The sequence below is a fragment of the Naumovozyma dairenensis genome, chromosome 1, assembly GCF_000227115.2.
Source record: "Naumovozyma dairenensis CBS 421 chromosome 1, complete genome".
NCBI lineage: Eukaryota > Fungi > Ascomycota > Saccharomycetes > Saccharomycetales > Saccharomycetaceae > Naumovozyma > Naumovozyma dairenensis.
In genome coordinates this window covers 1,584,444-1,597,946 of record NC_016479.1, presented here as the reverse complement: position 1 = coordinate 1,597,946, position 13,503 = coordinate 1,584,444, and the positions used below count along the sequence as shown (strand labels likewise).

The 13,503-nt window shown below is 34.8% G+C and overlaps 8 protein-coding genes across 8 annotated transcripts; 4 read left to right on the top strand and 4 right to left on the bottom strand.

Annotated features, from left to right (window-relative positions):
• Positions 1-352: 352 nt before the first annotated feature.
• Positions 353-1,315, top strand: ARA1 (D-arabinose 1-dehydrogenase (NAD(P)(+)) ARA1; the record flags this gene model as incomplete). The annotated part of the gene is made up of 1 exon (XM_003668049.1): positions 353-1,315. One exon carries the CDS (start codon positions 353-355, stop codon positions 1,313-1,315), a length of 963 nt encoding a protein of 320 aa, XP_003668097.1.
• A 155-nt stretch (positions 1,316-1,470) lies between these two features.
• TBS1 (Tbs1p) lies at positions 1,471-4,407 on the bottom strand (the record flags this gene model as incomplete). The annotated part of the gene is made up of 1 exon (XM_003668048.1): positions 1,471-4,407. One exon carries the CDS (start codon positions 4,405-4,407, stop codon positions 1,471-1,473), a length of 2,937 nt encoding a protein of 978 aa, XP_003668096.1.
• Positions 4,408-5,177: 770 nt separating this feature from the next.
• On the top strand, positions 5,178-6,149 carry APD1 (Apd1p; the record flags this gene model as incomplete). The annotated part of the gene is made up of 1 exon (XM_003668047.1): positions 5,178-6,149. The coding sequence occupies one exon, from the start codon at positions 5,178-5,180 to the stop codon at positions 6,147-6,149; it is 972 nt and encodes a 323-aa protein (XP_003668095.1).
• Positions 6,150-6,480: 331 nt separating this feature from the next.
• On the top strand, positions 6,481-7,020 carry SPP381 (U4/U6-U5 snRNP complex subunit SPP381; the record flags this gene model as incomplete). Its single annotated transcript, XM_003668046.1, has 1 exon — positions 6,481-7,020. One exon carries the CDS (start codon positions 6,481-6,483, stop codon positions 7,018-7,020), a length of 540 nt encoding a protein of 179 aa, XP_003668094.1.
• A 1,074-nt stretch (positions 7,021-8,094) lies between these two features.
• Positions 8,095-8,742, top strand: RPB5 (DNA-directed RNA polymerase core subunit RPB5; the record flags this gene model as incomplete). The annotated part of the gene is made up of 1 exon (XM_003668045.1): positions 8,095-8,742. The coding sequence occupies one exon, from the start codon at positions 8,095-8,097 to the stop codon at positions 8,740-8,742; it is 648 nt and encodes a 215-aa protein (XP_003668093.1).
• Positions 8,743-8,967: 225 nt separating this feature from the next.
• Positions 8,968-9,711, bottom strand: RIB7 (2,5-diamino-6-(ribosylamino)-4(3H)-pyrimidinone 5'-phosphate reductase; the record flags this gene model as incomplete). The annotated part of the gene is made up of 1 exon (XM_003668044.1): positions 8,968-9,711. The coding sequence occupies one exon, from the start codon at positions 9,709-9,711 to the stop codon at positions 8,968-8,970; it is 744 nt and encodes a 247-aa protein (XP_003668092.1).
• Positions 9,712-10,049: 338 nt separating this feature from the next.
• MRPS9 (mitochondrial 37S ribosomal protein uS9m) lies at positions 10,050-10,931 on the bottom strand (the record flags this gene model as incomplete). Its single annotated transcript, XM_003668043.1, has 1 exon — positions 10,050-10,931. One exon carries the CDS (start codon positions 10,929-10,931, stop codon positions 10,050-10,052), a length of 882 nt encoding a protein of 293 aa, XP_003668091.1.
• A 385-nt stretch (positions 10,932-11,316) lies between these two features.
• Positions 11,317-12,372, bottom strand: ADH5 (alcohol dehydrogenase ADH5; the record flags this gene model as incomplete). The annotated part of the gene is made up of 1 exon (XM_003668042.1): positions 11,317-12,372. One exon carries the CDS (start codon positions 12,370-12,372, stop codon positions 11,317-11,319), a length of 1,056 nt encoding a protein of 351 aa, XP_003668090.1.
• Between the last annotated feature and the right edge of the window lie 1,131 nt (positions 12,373-13,503).

Below are 13,503 nucleotides of genomic sequence, written 5' to 3'. Positions count from 1 at the left end.
CTGTTGTTCGCCCCTCTTCTCCGTGCGGCTCCTTGTATATCCGCTCCGCACCAATGTAAAATTATGTCTAAAAGATACTCCGCATTTGACATTTAATATAGGAAAACAATAACAAGGACAAATGCTAAAAAGAAGCCGCACAAGAAGGGAAAAAGAAGAAAAAAGGGGTTTTCTCGAGATGGTACGTATGTCCTCTGAAAAATTAAATACGTAAGTATTCTGGTTTCGGATGTTGAAATAAAATAATTGTATATAAAGGCAACAATGGCTTTTTATTCTCTACGTACAACTTTCACCCTTCCTTAGATGGCCATTGTGATGACAAACAAATAATTAATAGGACATCCACATAATGACCCATCCAACTTCCACTGAAATCTACTTCAATTTAAACAACGGTACAAGAATACCAGCAATTGGGTTGGGTACTGCGTCTCCTAAGGATAGATATCCTGAAACTAAGGAAGCTGTCAAAGCTGCCATAAGAGCTGGTTATAGGCACATTGATACTGCATATTTTTATAAAACGGAACCATACATTGGTCAAGCTTTAAAGGAATTGTTTGAAAGTGCTGAAATTAAGAGAGAAGAATTATTTATTACAACTAAGGTTTGGCCGACATTTTGGAATAATCCAAGTGATTCTATCGACCAATCTTTGAAAGATTTAGGAATTGATTATGTTGATTTGGTTTTACAACATTGGCCAGTTTGTTTCCAAAAGGTTGAAAATTCCCAGGGAAATATCATTGGTTTACCAAGGGATAAAGATGGTAATGCATTGTTTGAAAAAGATGCAGACTGGTTATTTACCTACAAGGCCTTGGAGAAAATTTATTTGGATCCAAAGGATAACCGCGTGAGGGCCATCGGTGTTTCAAATTATCCAATTGAATATTTGGAAAGATTATTTAAAGAATGTAAAGTTACTCCTGCCATTAATCAAGTTGAGGTACATCCTCATCTTCCTCAATTAGAACTAAACAAGTTCTGTCATGATCATGCTATCTTGTTGACTGCATACTCTCCCCTAGGTTCAGATGGCGCTCCAAATTTGAAGATCAAAAGTGTACAAGATTTAGCTAAAAAATATAAAGTGGAACCAGCTGATATCTTAACTTCATACCATATCTCAAAGGGTAACGTGGTTCTTCCAAGATCCTTGAATCCAAAAAGAATTGCAGCAAACGTTTCCTTTGCAAAATTAACAGATGATGACTTAAGTAAATTAGATCAAGTAGGTATCGATGAACCAAACAGATTCATAGACGAATTCTTTACTTCGGAAATCCCAGGCTTTACCGGCACAAAGTAAAAGATTAATATTGAGTATAGAATATATATATATATGTACATATTTAGCTCAATATGGCGATCTATCAATGATGGTATTCATATGTATGGAGTAAGGGGAAAATTTTACTCGTATATCACGTCGATGTCTCTTTGGACGGTCTCTATCAGTAGCTTTCATATAAGATTTGCATAATGGTAATCGTTTTTTTGTAACAAATCTTGAAGTTTGAAATCACGATCGTAAAAGAACGTACTATCCAAAAATCTATAACCATATTCCTGTTTTTGCGGTGTATCATCTGCCGAAAGGTACTTCTTGAAATCAGGTAATGTTGAATTTTGTATGTCTTTAAAGATATCAAGTTTTCTCTCGTCATCATTCGCATTCTTGGGTTTCAAACATTTGGATAGGATCTGGGAGTTCTCCATTCCAATATTATTGCAGATATTAATTAATTTCTCTAAAAAGGTTGAATAGTAATTACTATTGTAATTGAATACATTATTGAATTGAGGATTTTTTTCGGTGAAATAACTGCTAACGAGATTCATCAGAAACGTGAAAAATGCCAAAGCTGTAGTCCAATTTATGTTGCGACACTCTAAAAGTTCCTCTCCTTCTCCAAGAAGATGGACATGGCATTTCTCCAACAATTCAATTACATATACTATATCTAATTTGTCAGGATCGTCTATATTTTTGATAGCATGGAACAATAGTGAAAATATCCCAGTAAGTAGATAATATAATATCTCTCTGTAAATGTATGTTTGAAAATCGGTCTTTAAGAATAATCTCAACATTTCTATGCTAGAATCCTTAATGGAATCTGTAGCTTTTTGAAGAAATTCAGGAATATTATAACCTAGCGAATGCTCAAACAGATTTTTATTATCATTTAAAAAATTAACAGCAAATGAACCTAAAATTATTTTCAGATATAGTAATTGGAAGTTACATCTTAAAACGTAACAACTAGTAAATTCAAACGCTTTCGTAGTATCCGTTAACGATTCTTGTGAGAACAATAATGACAAATATTTCTCGTAACATTCAATTTTCATATATGGATGTAAATTTTCTTGCCATTGCTTAAGATCGTCGTTCAATTTACAAACATTATCCAAAATTTCATCAAATGGTTTATTATGACAACTTTTTAAGGCAAAACAAACTTTGTTTATGTTCGATTCTATCTCTATAAGCCTTGACATATAATAATCTAAGACTATAGAAACATTACTCGGGTCATTAGCAATGATTTTAATCAGTTGTGTTATTTGAGTTCCATCATCATCATCATCATCGTCCTTAGCGGTTACCTCGAGTGCTCTTTTTGATGCGGAGGATGAAGAATGAGATGATATGATTTTGAATATTTTGAGGTAATATTCTTCATCTGAAATATTGAACCAATCATGTCCAATGACAGGATTCTTAGTTAAAGCGAATGCGAATAAATTGTCCAGTCTACGACAATAATCCCATAGCATTCTGGCCTCTTGGAACGATTCTAAATTCATATTTTTATAATAAGATTCTGAATTGAGACCCAATCGAACAGCTATATTGATCGCCGTAAATAAAAATGGGGCTGCCAATTCAAAACTCATATTAATTCGTATATATTCCACAAACATTAAGAGTGATCTAAGAGATTGCATGGAAATCGAATTATATGAACAACTGTAATATTGATGATAGTAAGATATCGCGTTTAAAAAACATTGAGTTTCAATTCGAAATACTTCATCCTTTAAAGGGCAATTATTATCTTTTCTCAACCGATAACATTCCGTGGAAGATACTTCTCTTGCAGCAGTAACACCGTTGCATAAACAAACGTTTAGGAGAAATGATTCTTCAATAGTAAGATTTGATTCCTCGAAATTATAATACTTCTCAATAAGTGATTTACACTTATCTGAATTGATGGACAGTATTGGTAAGTACAATGATGAAGAAGATAAATATTCCAACAGCCGTATTGTTTTTGCCTTTTCTGGAAGTGGGAATACCAACTGTATACCAGTATCATCATCATGTGGGCAAAATCTTGAGTAATCAATAAATTTTTTCAACTGTAAAACGTACCATTTGGACGTCATATCAAAAAGTTTCGTTATAGGTAGAAAGAACTCATCTTTATTCATTGATGGTTGCAGTTTCCCCTTAACTAAATATACGTATCTAGTTGATAATACCTTAGTGGAATATCTTTTCCTTTTAGGTAGGAGTAAATGTTTTCTGTCTACACTTTCTGTCTCATGGTTCTTCTTTACATAGTCTTGGAATGCGGATCTTATTTTCGTCGAATATGTTTTAAATATGTGAAGTTTCCTATCCAGCATATCAACAGCTGCATTACTTTGTTCATTTTTCCTCCTATACTCTTTCAGTTCATCCAGTAAGTGTCCAATTTGGTCATTCGTCATCATCATTGATGAGAATGACTCTATTCCTTGATCTGAAAAATCTATTGTACCGTCATCGTAGAATTCAGCATCTTTTAACCTCTTCTTCTTTTCTAATTCCATGTGGAATTTGAAAGTACATTTCATATTGTTTTTATCACAGTTGGGACATTTCTTTGTTTTGGGGTCAACGGCGGAACACTTTATTTTCCTTTTCCTACAGTAATCACAAGCTCTTGTTCCTCTCTTTTTAGGGAACCCAAATGGTGATGAGGGAGTATTTGTATTATTGGTAGTAGTGGCTGTGCTACTATTACTACTATTGTTATTATTTGAGATAAAAGATGTTGGTGAAATGGAACCAAAACGAAATGATGGTGCAATATTTCTGTCTATGTCATTAACTAATGGTAATGGCAATTGCTGTTGATTGGTGTTCTGTAAGGGAAAGTGAGAAGGAGTCATGTTTAAGGAAGTGAAGCCCGTGCCTGGTATTACTCTGCTAGTTTGCCCATAAGGAATGTCATTATTGAAGTTACCAGTATGCATTGCTATGTTTGGAATAGGTGAAGGCATAACAGGTACATTTCCGTGTCCATTGCCCATAGCATGTCGTTGTGGTTGTGACCAGGATTGTGGTTCCTGAGTAGTCTGTTCGAAGCCAGCGAAAGCCTGTGCATGCATCCGTTGATCCATTCGTATTTCCTGAGAGACGAGGCACCGGAAAGAGGTATATCGCTAAAGTCGAAAGCAAGATAAATTTAACCTGGTCGGACCTGGAAGTGGTACTTGGGGTTAGTAATGAATCAAAAAGCATAAACCTATTCTACTTCAGAATCTAATCTTCACCCAATATTCAAATTTGAATATTGTAGAATGAATTAAAATAGTGATTTATGTTCAGATCTACGAAAGTAGGGTTTGGGTCCTATTCAATACCCTAATTTAGGGTATTGGTGACATGTTTGCAATTTGACCTAATAAGCTCATCTCCTAAATCCTAACACCGGTTGATTATTTCCGGTAATAAAAATTCCATAGGATACCCGTAAATTCCGTGCGGGTCGCTCTCCTTAATATATCAATCAGTTAGTTATTGGTGAACTAATAGGAAATTGACGTTAATTGCCAAGAGCATCAAAACACTAATCATAAATTAACCTGCAGGTATTGTTGTCCGATAGTTCATTCATTCGTACAAAGCTTGATCTGTTATTCTTGGCAAAATAGAACCCTTCTTATTTTCGTTTTCGTTTGCTTCGTTCGTAGAATTGATTCTATACAAGTTTGGAAACGGGGTGCATTTTCCTGATATTTTGAAAGACAGTTAATATACCTGATCTTTTTACTGTATAAGAATAAGATTCTGAAGAAGGTAAACTTCAAATATATTGTGCCTCCTTGAGCTTATTCCTTTAACTAGCTTGCTGAAACCGAGTTAAAATTTATAACAGAGGAGGGAAAAAATGAATGTATTAGGTCTATTCAAGGGAAACAAAGATGCCAATGCCATTGACCAAGAAGCACTGACTGAAATAGAAAAGCACATACCTGTCACGACAACGCCAATTGGTATACACGATCCAGTGTCTGACGATGACTCAGTCTGTTCAGGAGGTTGTCATTCTGATGATGAAGATGTGAAAAGAGGAGAAGAAATCTTTCAAAAATTGAAAATTGATAAAGAGACTCCATTATTAAATACATCCAAGACTCCCAAGATCCATTTCATTGTACCCACTTCTCAAATTGATTGGCAATTCGATGCTTGTAATGAAAAGGAGGATTCTGTTCAATATAAAATTAATAAATGGTGTAACGATCATATGGATGAATATTCTAATGTTGGTGAAGGTCAAACTTTAACTTGTAGTGTCACTTCATTACCTAAAAATATTATGGATATTGAAGTTATGAAAGGAACCAAGAATAATGTCTTGGTGCTACCATTCTTCGTTTGGATTAAAGATTTGAGGTCTGAAAATGTTAATGATGTTCTTGATGATTTGGTTCCAAAATTATTGAAGCATGATATTGATAGAGATCAATTGTTAAGGGAAAGAGAGTATTTGTCATTAGCTAGAGAAAAGGCATTTGTCTTTATATGTTCACATACAACCAGAGATAAAAGATGTGGAGTGACAGCTCCATATCTGTGTAAAACATTTGAAAAACTACTTCGTCCACATGGATTATATAGAGATAATTCTGATTTCAGACCTGACGGTGTAAATATTGCGTTCATTAACCATGTTGGAGGTCACAAATATGCGGGAAATGTGCAAATATATTTGAAAAGGGAACATACTCTTATTTGGTTAGGACGAATTACCCCAAAAAATGTTGGCACCATTATAGAAAATGTTTTAGTTCCAGACGTTGCTACATTACCCTTGCCAGATAAAGTGAGGTGTATAAGGAAATATGAAGCATGGTAATCTAACGCGTTAATTATTATTTATTATTTATATAACACCACTGATAAAGTGTCATAACTTTGGACGATATAAATACGTACGGAAACTAATTCTGAATTAGAAAGTTTTGAATGTTAATATTACTCCAAGTAGACACAAAATATTGTGTGCCGTCACGTTAATCTTATGTACATAGAATATAATAATTTTTTCACAAATGTTTCTAACGCTACGTTATGTAACATCATAATTTTCTTTAAAGAAAAAGACATCGACCTTTAAAGACGGATGCCCTATAGCAATATATAAATCAAAGAAACGAAGCTTTGTAATACATCTAAAACGACCGATAATGTCTTCAAATAATGACGCTACTGGGTCTAGGACGACTTTGCCTACAAAATCTGTACAACAGGAAAAGGTAGCTTCTGAACTTGAAAACATCTCCAGTAGTTCTGAAACCAGCAGTTCTGAGGAAAGTGATAGCAGTGATGACGAAATAGTGTTACATAGACCGGTATTCTTAAATCGCAAGAGCAGTCGTAAAGGTGATGAAGAAGATACTAAAAAGTCTAATGGAAACAAAAAATTGAAGATTGACGATGGTACATCAAAAGCAAAACTTTTGAAGGAAAGAGCAGAAGCAGCTAATAGATTACTTGATACCCAAAACCGAATGAAATTAATTGTGGATTCAAATTATAGTACAGACCAAGATATTTTGAGAAGAACATTGCTCTTGAATGATGATGATTCAATTGACCCCGAAGGTGAAAAGGAACTTTGGATCGTGAGACGTAATGAGAGGATTCAAAGGCATAGAGAAAAGCTGATAGCTAAACAACTAGAGTTAGAAGAATATGAGACAAATAAGATGCTAAACTCTAAATGAGATCAAGCTTGTTAGAATGGATAAAAAACCGCCCTAGGGAAAATATTTGTGGTGAAGCAACTGAATTTGGATATTATTGTGAATAGTTGTCATTGAAAAGACTTTTCTTTTCATAATCATAGGACAGGGATTATGTCGTGTATCGATTATCATGTAAGCTCTATGAGCAATATGACATCCTTGCGGAGATCCAAGATGTATTCTGTTTGCGTATGAGAAGGTACCTACCTAAAACTCGTATCCTTTAGGTATGCTGAAGAGCTACATGGTGCATCCCTACTCTCCCCCTGTTGCTGTTAGAAAGATTGTAACCAGGTATACCTTTAATGCATTCACTCTGCAGCAAAACATGGTGATTCTATTTTTTGTGATAAGATATTTTGGCGATACCATCGGAGTACTTATGTGATATTGTAAGAGCTGTCGGATCCATACATTGCAACGCATTTTCTATAGAAAAAAGACGCTCAATTGGCGAGTGTAAAGCTTACCTTTAAGATTCATAAATTCAAAATACAAAGCCAAAATTGCATCTCTGACCTTATATTGCACTTAATGAAAAGAAGTAAAACACTGTCACAAGCCAACTAATTATTATATAAGTAACAGAAAAAAAGAAATATCCGTCTCAGAAGATACAATCAAGAAGAATTAGCACAGATTCAACGTTGAGTACGTTGATATAGTAGTGCTTAGTCCAAGAGTGTCCAAAATATAGTGTATTGATCTTCATCTCATACAATAGATTATCTCTATATGTATTCCTGCTTCCTCCATAGAATGCAAGGAATTATGCCGTTGACTACAGTAATAGTATATTATTATAATAAATTATTTACAAATTAATTTGCGTCGCTCAACTTTTTTCAAATATTTGAAATCTCTTTTCACGGCGTGTCGCAAATTTTTCAAGTTTTTTGAATTTTTTTTTTCACTTTTGAAAATAATAAAGACAATATGTATGTATGTAGTCAATAAAGCATCAGGTTCAGAGATATTGAATATTTTATGCTTTAAAAGGTTTACTAGCCCACCTGTAGCTAATTGTGCAGTCTTAATAATACCAGTGTAAAAATGGATCAAGAAAACGAAAGAAATATCTCGAGATTATGGAGAACTTTTAGAACCGTGAAGGAAATGGTTAGAGATAGAGGGTATTTCATTACCCAAGAAGAAGTTGACCTATCGTTGGAGGACTTCAAAGCGAAATATTGTGATTCAATGGGTAGACCACAACGTAAAATGATGTCATTCCAATCAAACCCAACAGAAGAATCTATAGCAAAATTTCCAGATATGGGTTCACTATGGGCTGAATTTTGCGATGAGGAATCAGTTGGTGTCAAAACTATGAAAAATTTCGTTATACATATTCAGGAAAAGAATTTCCAAACAGGTATTTTTGTCTATCAAACTAATGTCACTCCGAGTGCTATGAAGTTGGTCCCATCTATACCACCTGCTACTATCGAAACTTTCCATGAAGCTTCTTTAGTTGTTAATATTACACATCATGAATTAGTTCCTAAGCATATTAAGTTAAGTGAGGAAGAGAAGAAAGAATTGTTGAAAAGATATAGATTAAAGGAATCACAATTACCAAGAATTCAAAGGGCTGATCCCGTTGCATTATATTTGGGTTTGAAAAGAGGTGAAGTCGTGAAGATTATCAGAAAGAGTGAAACTTCTGGTCGTTATGCAAGTTACAGAATATGTATGTGATTGATCATTGATTGACGTTGAATAAACCACATGATAAAAGACAAATGGTACTCCATGGGCCATAATGGGATATTTAAAAGAAGAATGGTTCTGATGCATACAAATAACGTTTTGGTATATATATATATATATAAGAATATATATATACCACTATTATATTACATTATACAAAGTTGTACAATAATATTTTCTTTGCTTTTATTGGTGTCTATTAATGTACACTAACTATGAGGAAAGTCGAGCACACATAATTGTATCTGTAGTACCTTTCCACCAGTCAATGTCAGTAAGTTCAACAGAATTATCAGGGCTGACTCCCACTCCGGATTTCCCTAAATATATCGAACCAATAGTAACGATCAAGTTGTCAACTATATCTGGCTTTGTCAATAGTTGTTGAATAACATTTGCACCTCCTTCTATCATTACAGAATTTATTCCATATTCATTATTCAGTCTTTGCAATAATTCTTTCCAATCTACATAGCCCGTTGTGGGATCAGACGGGCATACCAAATAGCTAACATATTCTTCTTCTTTAGTAGGAGCTTTGGTTACTATCACGATTGGTGATTTACCTTCCTTTGCCATAAATAGATCATACATCTTTGAACCTTTAAAGCTCCATTTTTGTTTAGTATCCAATATAATCGGTCTTGGAGAGTTGTCAAAAGACTTCGTGTAATTGTTATTTGCAGGAACCCATTTACAATTCAAGCCAGGATCATCAGCAAGAGCAGTTCCACTGCCAACCAATATTGCATCATGATGATATCGTAAGTAATGTGTCATTGATTTTGTTTCAGCATGTGATATCGCAGTTCTTATACCAGGTCCTTTTGATATTTTTGCATCTATGGATTGAGCATAAGTTAAAGTGACAGATACCTTCCCATTCTTTACAGGCGATGCAGGTAGATATGGATTCAGAAAGGGTATCAATTCCGTTCTTAATGGTAAAATTGACATTCTGCGTCACTGTGTGATGTTTAAGTTCTTAATCCTGCTGAGTTCTCGAAGTTTTCGTGCATTAATACCATTTCTTTTCATTAGTTCATATGGCTAAAGTTTTATCAGCAAATATTAATTTTCCATACGGACACTGACTAAATAAAAGGATAATATAAAAGTTAAGCATTGTAACTATATAGTATCTTTGAATTCAATCAATAACTTACGTTAAAATAACAAGACCTACCCTTTGAGTATTATAATATATTAACAAGAATAAAGTAAGTCCGTACGATACATACATATACAAATACGCATGACAAAGTAAATAAAAGAATATATTGAGGTTGATTGGTCTATCTCTTGACCCACATAGGCATCTTTCTGGCCTTCCTCTTACCAGGTTTCTTTCTCTCAACGTGTCTATAATCTCTACTTAACACTCCAGATTTATGTAATCTCGATTTCAATAACGGATTAAATACAACCAATGCCTTACCAATAGCATGCATTATAGCTTCAGCTTGTCCCGTTGGACCTCCACCAGAGGTAGTCGCAAAGATATTATATTTACCGACAGAATCAATGACACGTAATGGATACATAATGGAATCCCTATCCTTTAATTCGACAAAGTAATCATTCAGTTGACGACCGTTGACTAGGATATCTCCTTGACCCCTTACCACATATACTTTTGCCGAAGCAGCCTTCCTTCTACCAATGGCTACACTTCTCCCCAGTTCATCTAACGTTTTGATTACATTTTGATTTGCTTGAATTGAACTTTTTTTATTAGAAATAAGATAATTCATTTTTATTTCGTCATTAGTCAATTGTGGATCAATATTATTCAACCTGTTTAAAAGCGTTAATAGATGAGTATAATGTATTGGCTTTAATCTTGTCCCACCTCCGATTAAAGCATAATCTTCAAACGACAACCATGAAGTTCTCTTTTGTTGCAGCTGTGAACTCGGTTGTGATTTAATAGTGGGAAGTTTTATATATTTACGTAAAAGACTTTCTAGTCTATTAATCACGTCTTCATGGATTGGATTCGCAGAATAAAACGTAGAAAGTTTAGGAACAACACGTTTATAGGGGTCTATAGCTTCTGTATTTTTATGATAGTCATTTGAGAATCCTGAGACAGTAAAAGATCTCGAAAAACATGTCTTATTATTCCATAACAAGGGAGAGCAAACTCTCCTAGTTATTAGCTGCCTGATAAGCATGAGTGGTATTGCGGTGATTCGTCGTAACGCCTTCCACTCTTTGCCCTTGTGTGAGAAAAGTCAGGTCACCTTAAGGATCAATATATATACTCAGAGAAGTTATTTCTTGTCTCGGTCTTTTGGATGTTTATGCTACAAGTATAAATTATTCCTTATAGTCCCTGCGGGTAACAAAGATCAAACCTCATTATGAAGAAAGAGATCATATGAACAGAACAGAAATAAACTACAAGATATTTTACTTCACTCTTAAATAGTATTTAGTCTTTAGTAAAAACTTTGTATGTAATAATATATCAAACATAAAATTCTAATATTCTATTAAAATTGGAAAACACTATAAAAAATATATATATAATTCGTTAATCATAAAATATTAATTCGTTTATTTGGAGGTGTCAACAACATATCTACCAACAATTTGACCCTTTTCCATCTTGCCGAAAATTTCTGGTAAGTCAGATAATGGGGCAATGTGGATTGGAGACTTGACTAAACCTCTGGAGAAGAAGTCCAAAGCTTCTCTAGTATCAGCTCTGTTACCGACGTAAGAACCGACAATGGAGATAGACTTGACGACTTGGTTGAAGACATCAGACTTACACTTAGCATCACGTGGTAAACCGACTAAGACGACAGTACCGTTAGCTCTACAGTATTCAGTGGAAGCACCGATAGCAGCTTCAGAGACGGAAACGTTGATAACACCGTGAGCACCACCGTTGGTAGCCTTGATGATGTCACCGACAATGTCCTTGGTCTTAGTGAAGTCAATGAAGATTTCACCACCTAATTCTCTGAATAATTTTTCCTTTTCTTCACCACCGTCAATACCCAAGATTCTGTAACCCATAGCCTTGGCGTATTGGACAGCTAAGGAACCTAAACCACCAGCAGCACCGGAAATGGCAACCCATTCACCAGCTCTCAAGTTAGCGGATTTCAAAGCCTTGTAGACAGTGATACCAGCACATAAAACTGGAGCAACTTCAGCCAAATCAGTACCTTGTGGGATTCTGGCAGCTTGAACGGCATCAGCAGTAGCGTATTGTTGGAAAGAACCATCGTGAGTGTAACCGGACAAATCAGCGTTAGGACAGTTAGATTCGTTACCTAATTCACAGTATTCACAGGCCATACAAGAACCGTTTAACCATTTAATACCGGCTAAGTCACCGACTTTCCAACCTTGGACGTTTTCACCGACTTGGACAACAATACCAGCACCTTCGTGACCACCGACTAATGGTAACTTGGTGGCTAATGGCCAGTCACCCTTCCAGGCGTGTAAATCAGTGTGACAGACACCAGAGTACTTAACATTGATCAAGATTTCAGTAGACTTTGGAACTGGGACTGGAATATCTTTGTATTCTAATTTACCACCGTTGGTTTCGAAGATAACAGCTTTTTGGGTTTTTGGGATAACTGGAGCAGACATTTTTTTCAAGTTTTTGTTTGGTTGGTTTATTGAAAAATAAAACTAACAAGAAAGCAAAACAAGGAAAAAAATTGCAAAAAGATTATTTCAAAACATAATATAAAAATTGAATCTTGGAGTCTATATATATGTATACCAAAAACACTTGGAAGACCGTTTGGAGCAAAATGATCCTTTGTACGTGGATGTATGGGTATAGAACGTACGGGTTAGCCAGCACGTAACAACATGTAGGTGTCAAACAAGTACAGATGGGCTGATCAACCTTTGTAGAGGCAGATTTCTTTGGTTTTCCATCATAGATTAGATTTTGATATCTTGTAAAATTCGCTCGTCCCAGCTTTTTCCCAAAGAATATTCTGAAGAAAGTTGAACAACGCGCGCGAGACAACACGGTAATTTGGAAAAAAGATCTCAATTTGGGGAGAACCATAACATGGTCAAAAAACTCGGGCTTTCTTTTTCCGATTAGGACTGTATTAGGGTTCTAAGCTTCAGTGAAGTGAAAGAGAAAAAAGCATGAGAATAAAGTGCATGTAAGTGAGTACGACTTCAACCAATAGATGCCCCACAACTAACACTTTTTTTATGGAGACAAACTAGAATAAGTTGAAGTATTTAGAATTAATTTAGATAGGCATTTGCTATCCGTATATAAATTATATTCAAATACATTTATATTGACAAGACAACAAGAAGAAATCCCCAAACAATCCGTTTTCGAGAAACTATGAAACTACTTTTACCCTTAGGGTATAGATACCTCATAGGTTAAGTCTTATTATTTTTGGTAGAAACAATTGTTTTTTTTGGTTCGCGACCCAAGACCTTCTCTTCCTCACAGGAACCCTACCCATTAAAATAGGTATCTTGGGGTAAGTGCGTAGTGAAACGGATCGTGATATAAGATCTTAAATTTTTGGATGGATTCCGGATGTCTGGGTTTTTGAGTGGATGCCCAACTTTAATCAAGGAAAATTAAAGTCCTGTCACTTTCTATATGCCTCCATTTACTGTTACATTAATATTCTATTCGTATTAAATATTAAATTATTATTTTAAGTTGAAGCCTATTATAGTAACAAAAGAAGTAAACCTTCCAGTTGTTATTGTGACCAACGGACGTATTTA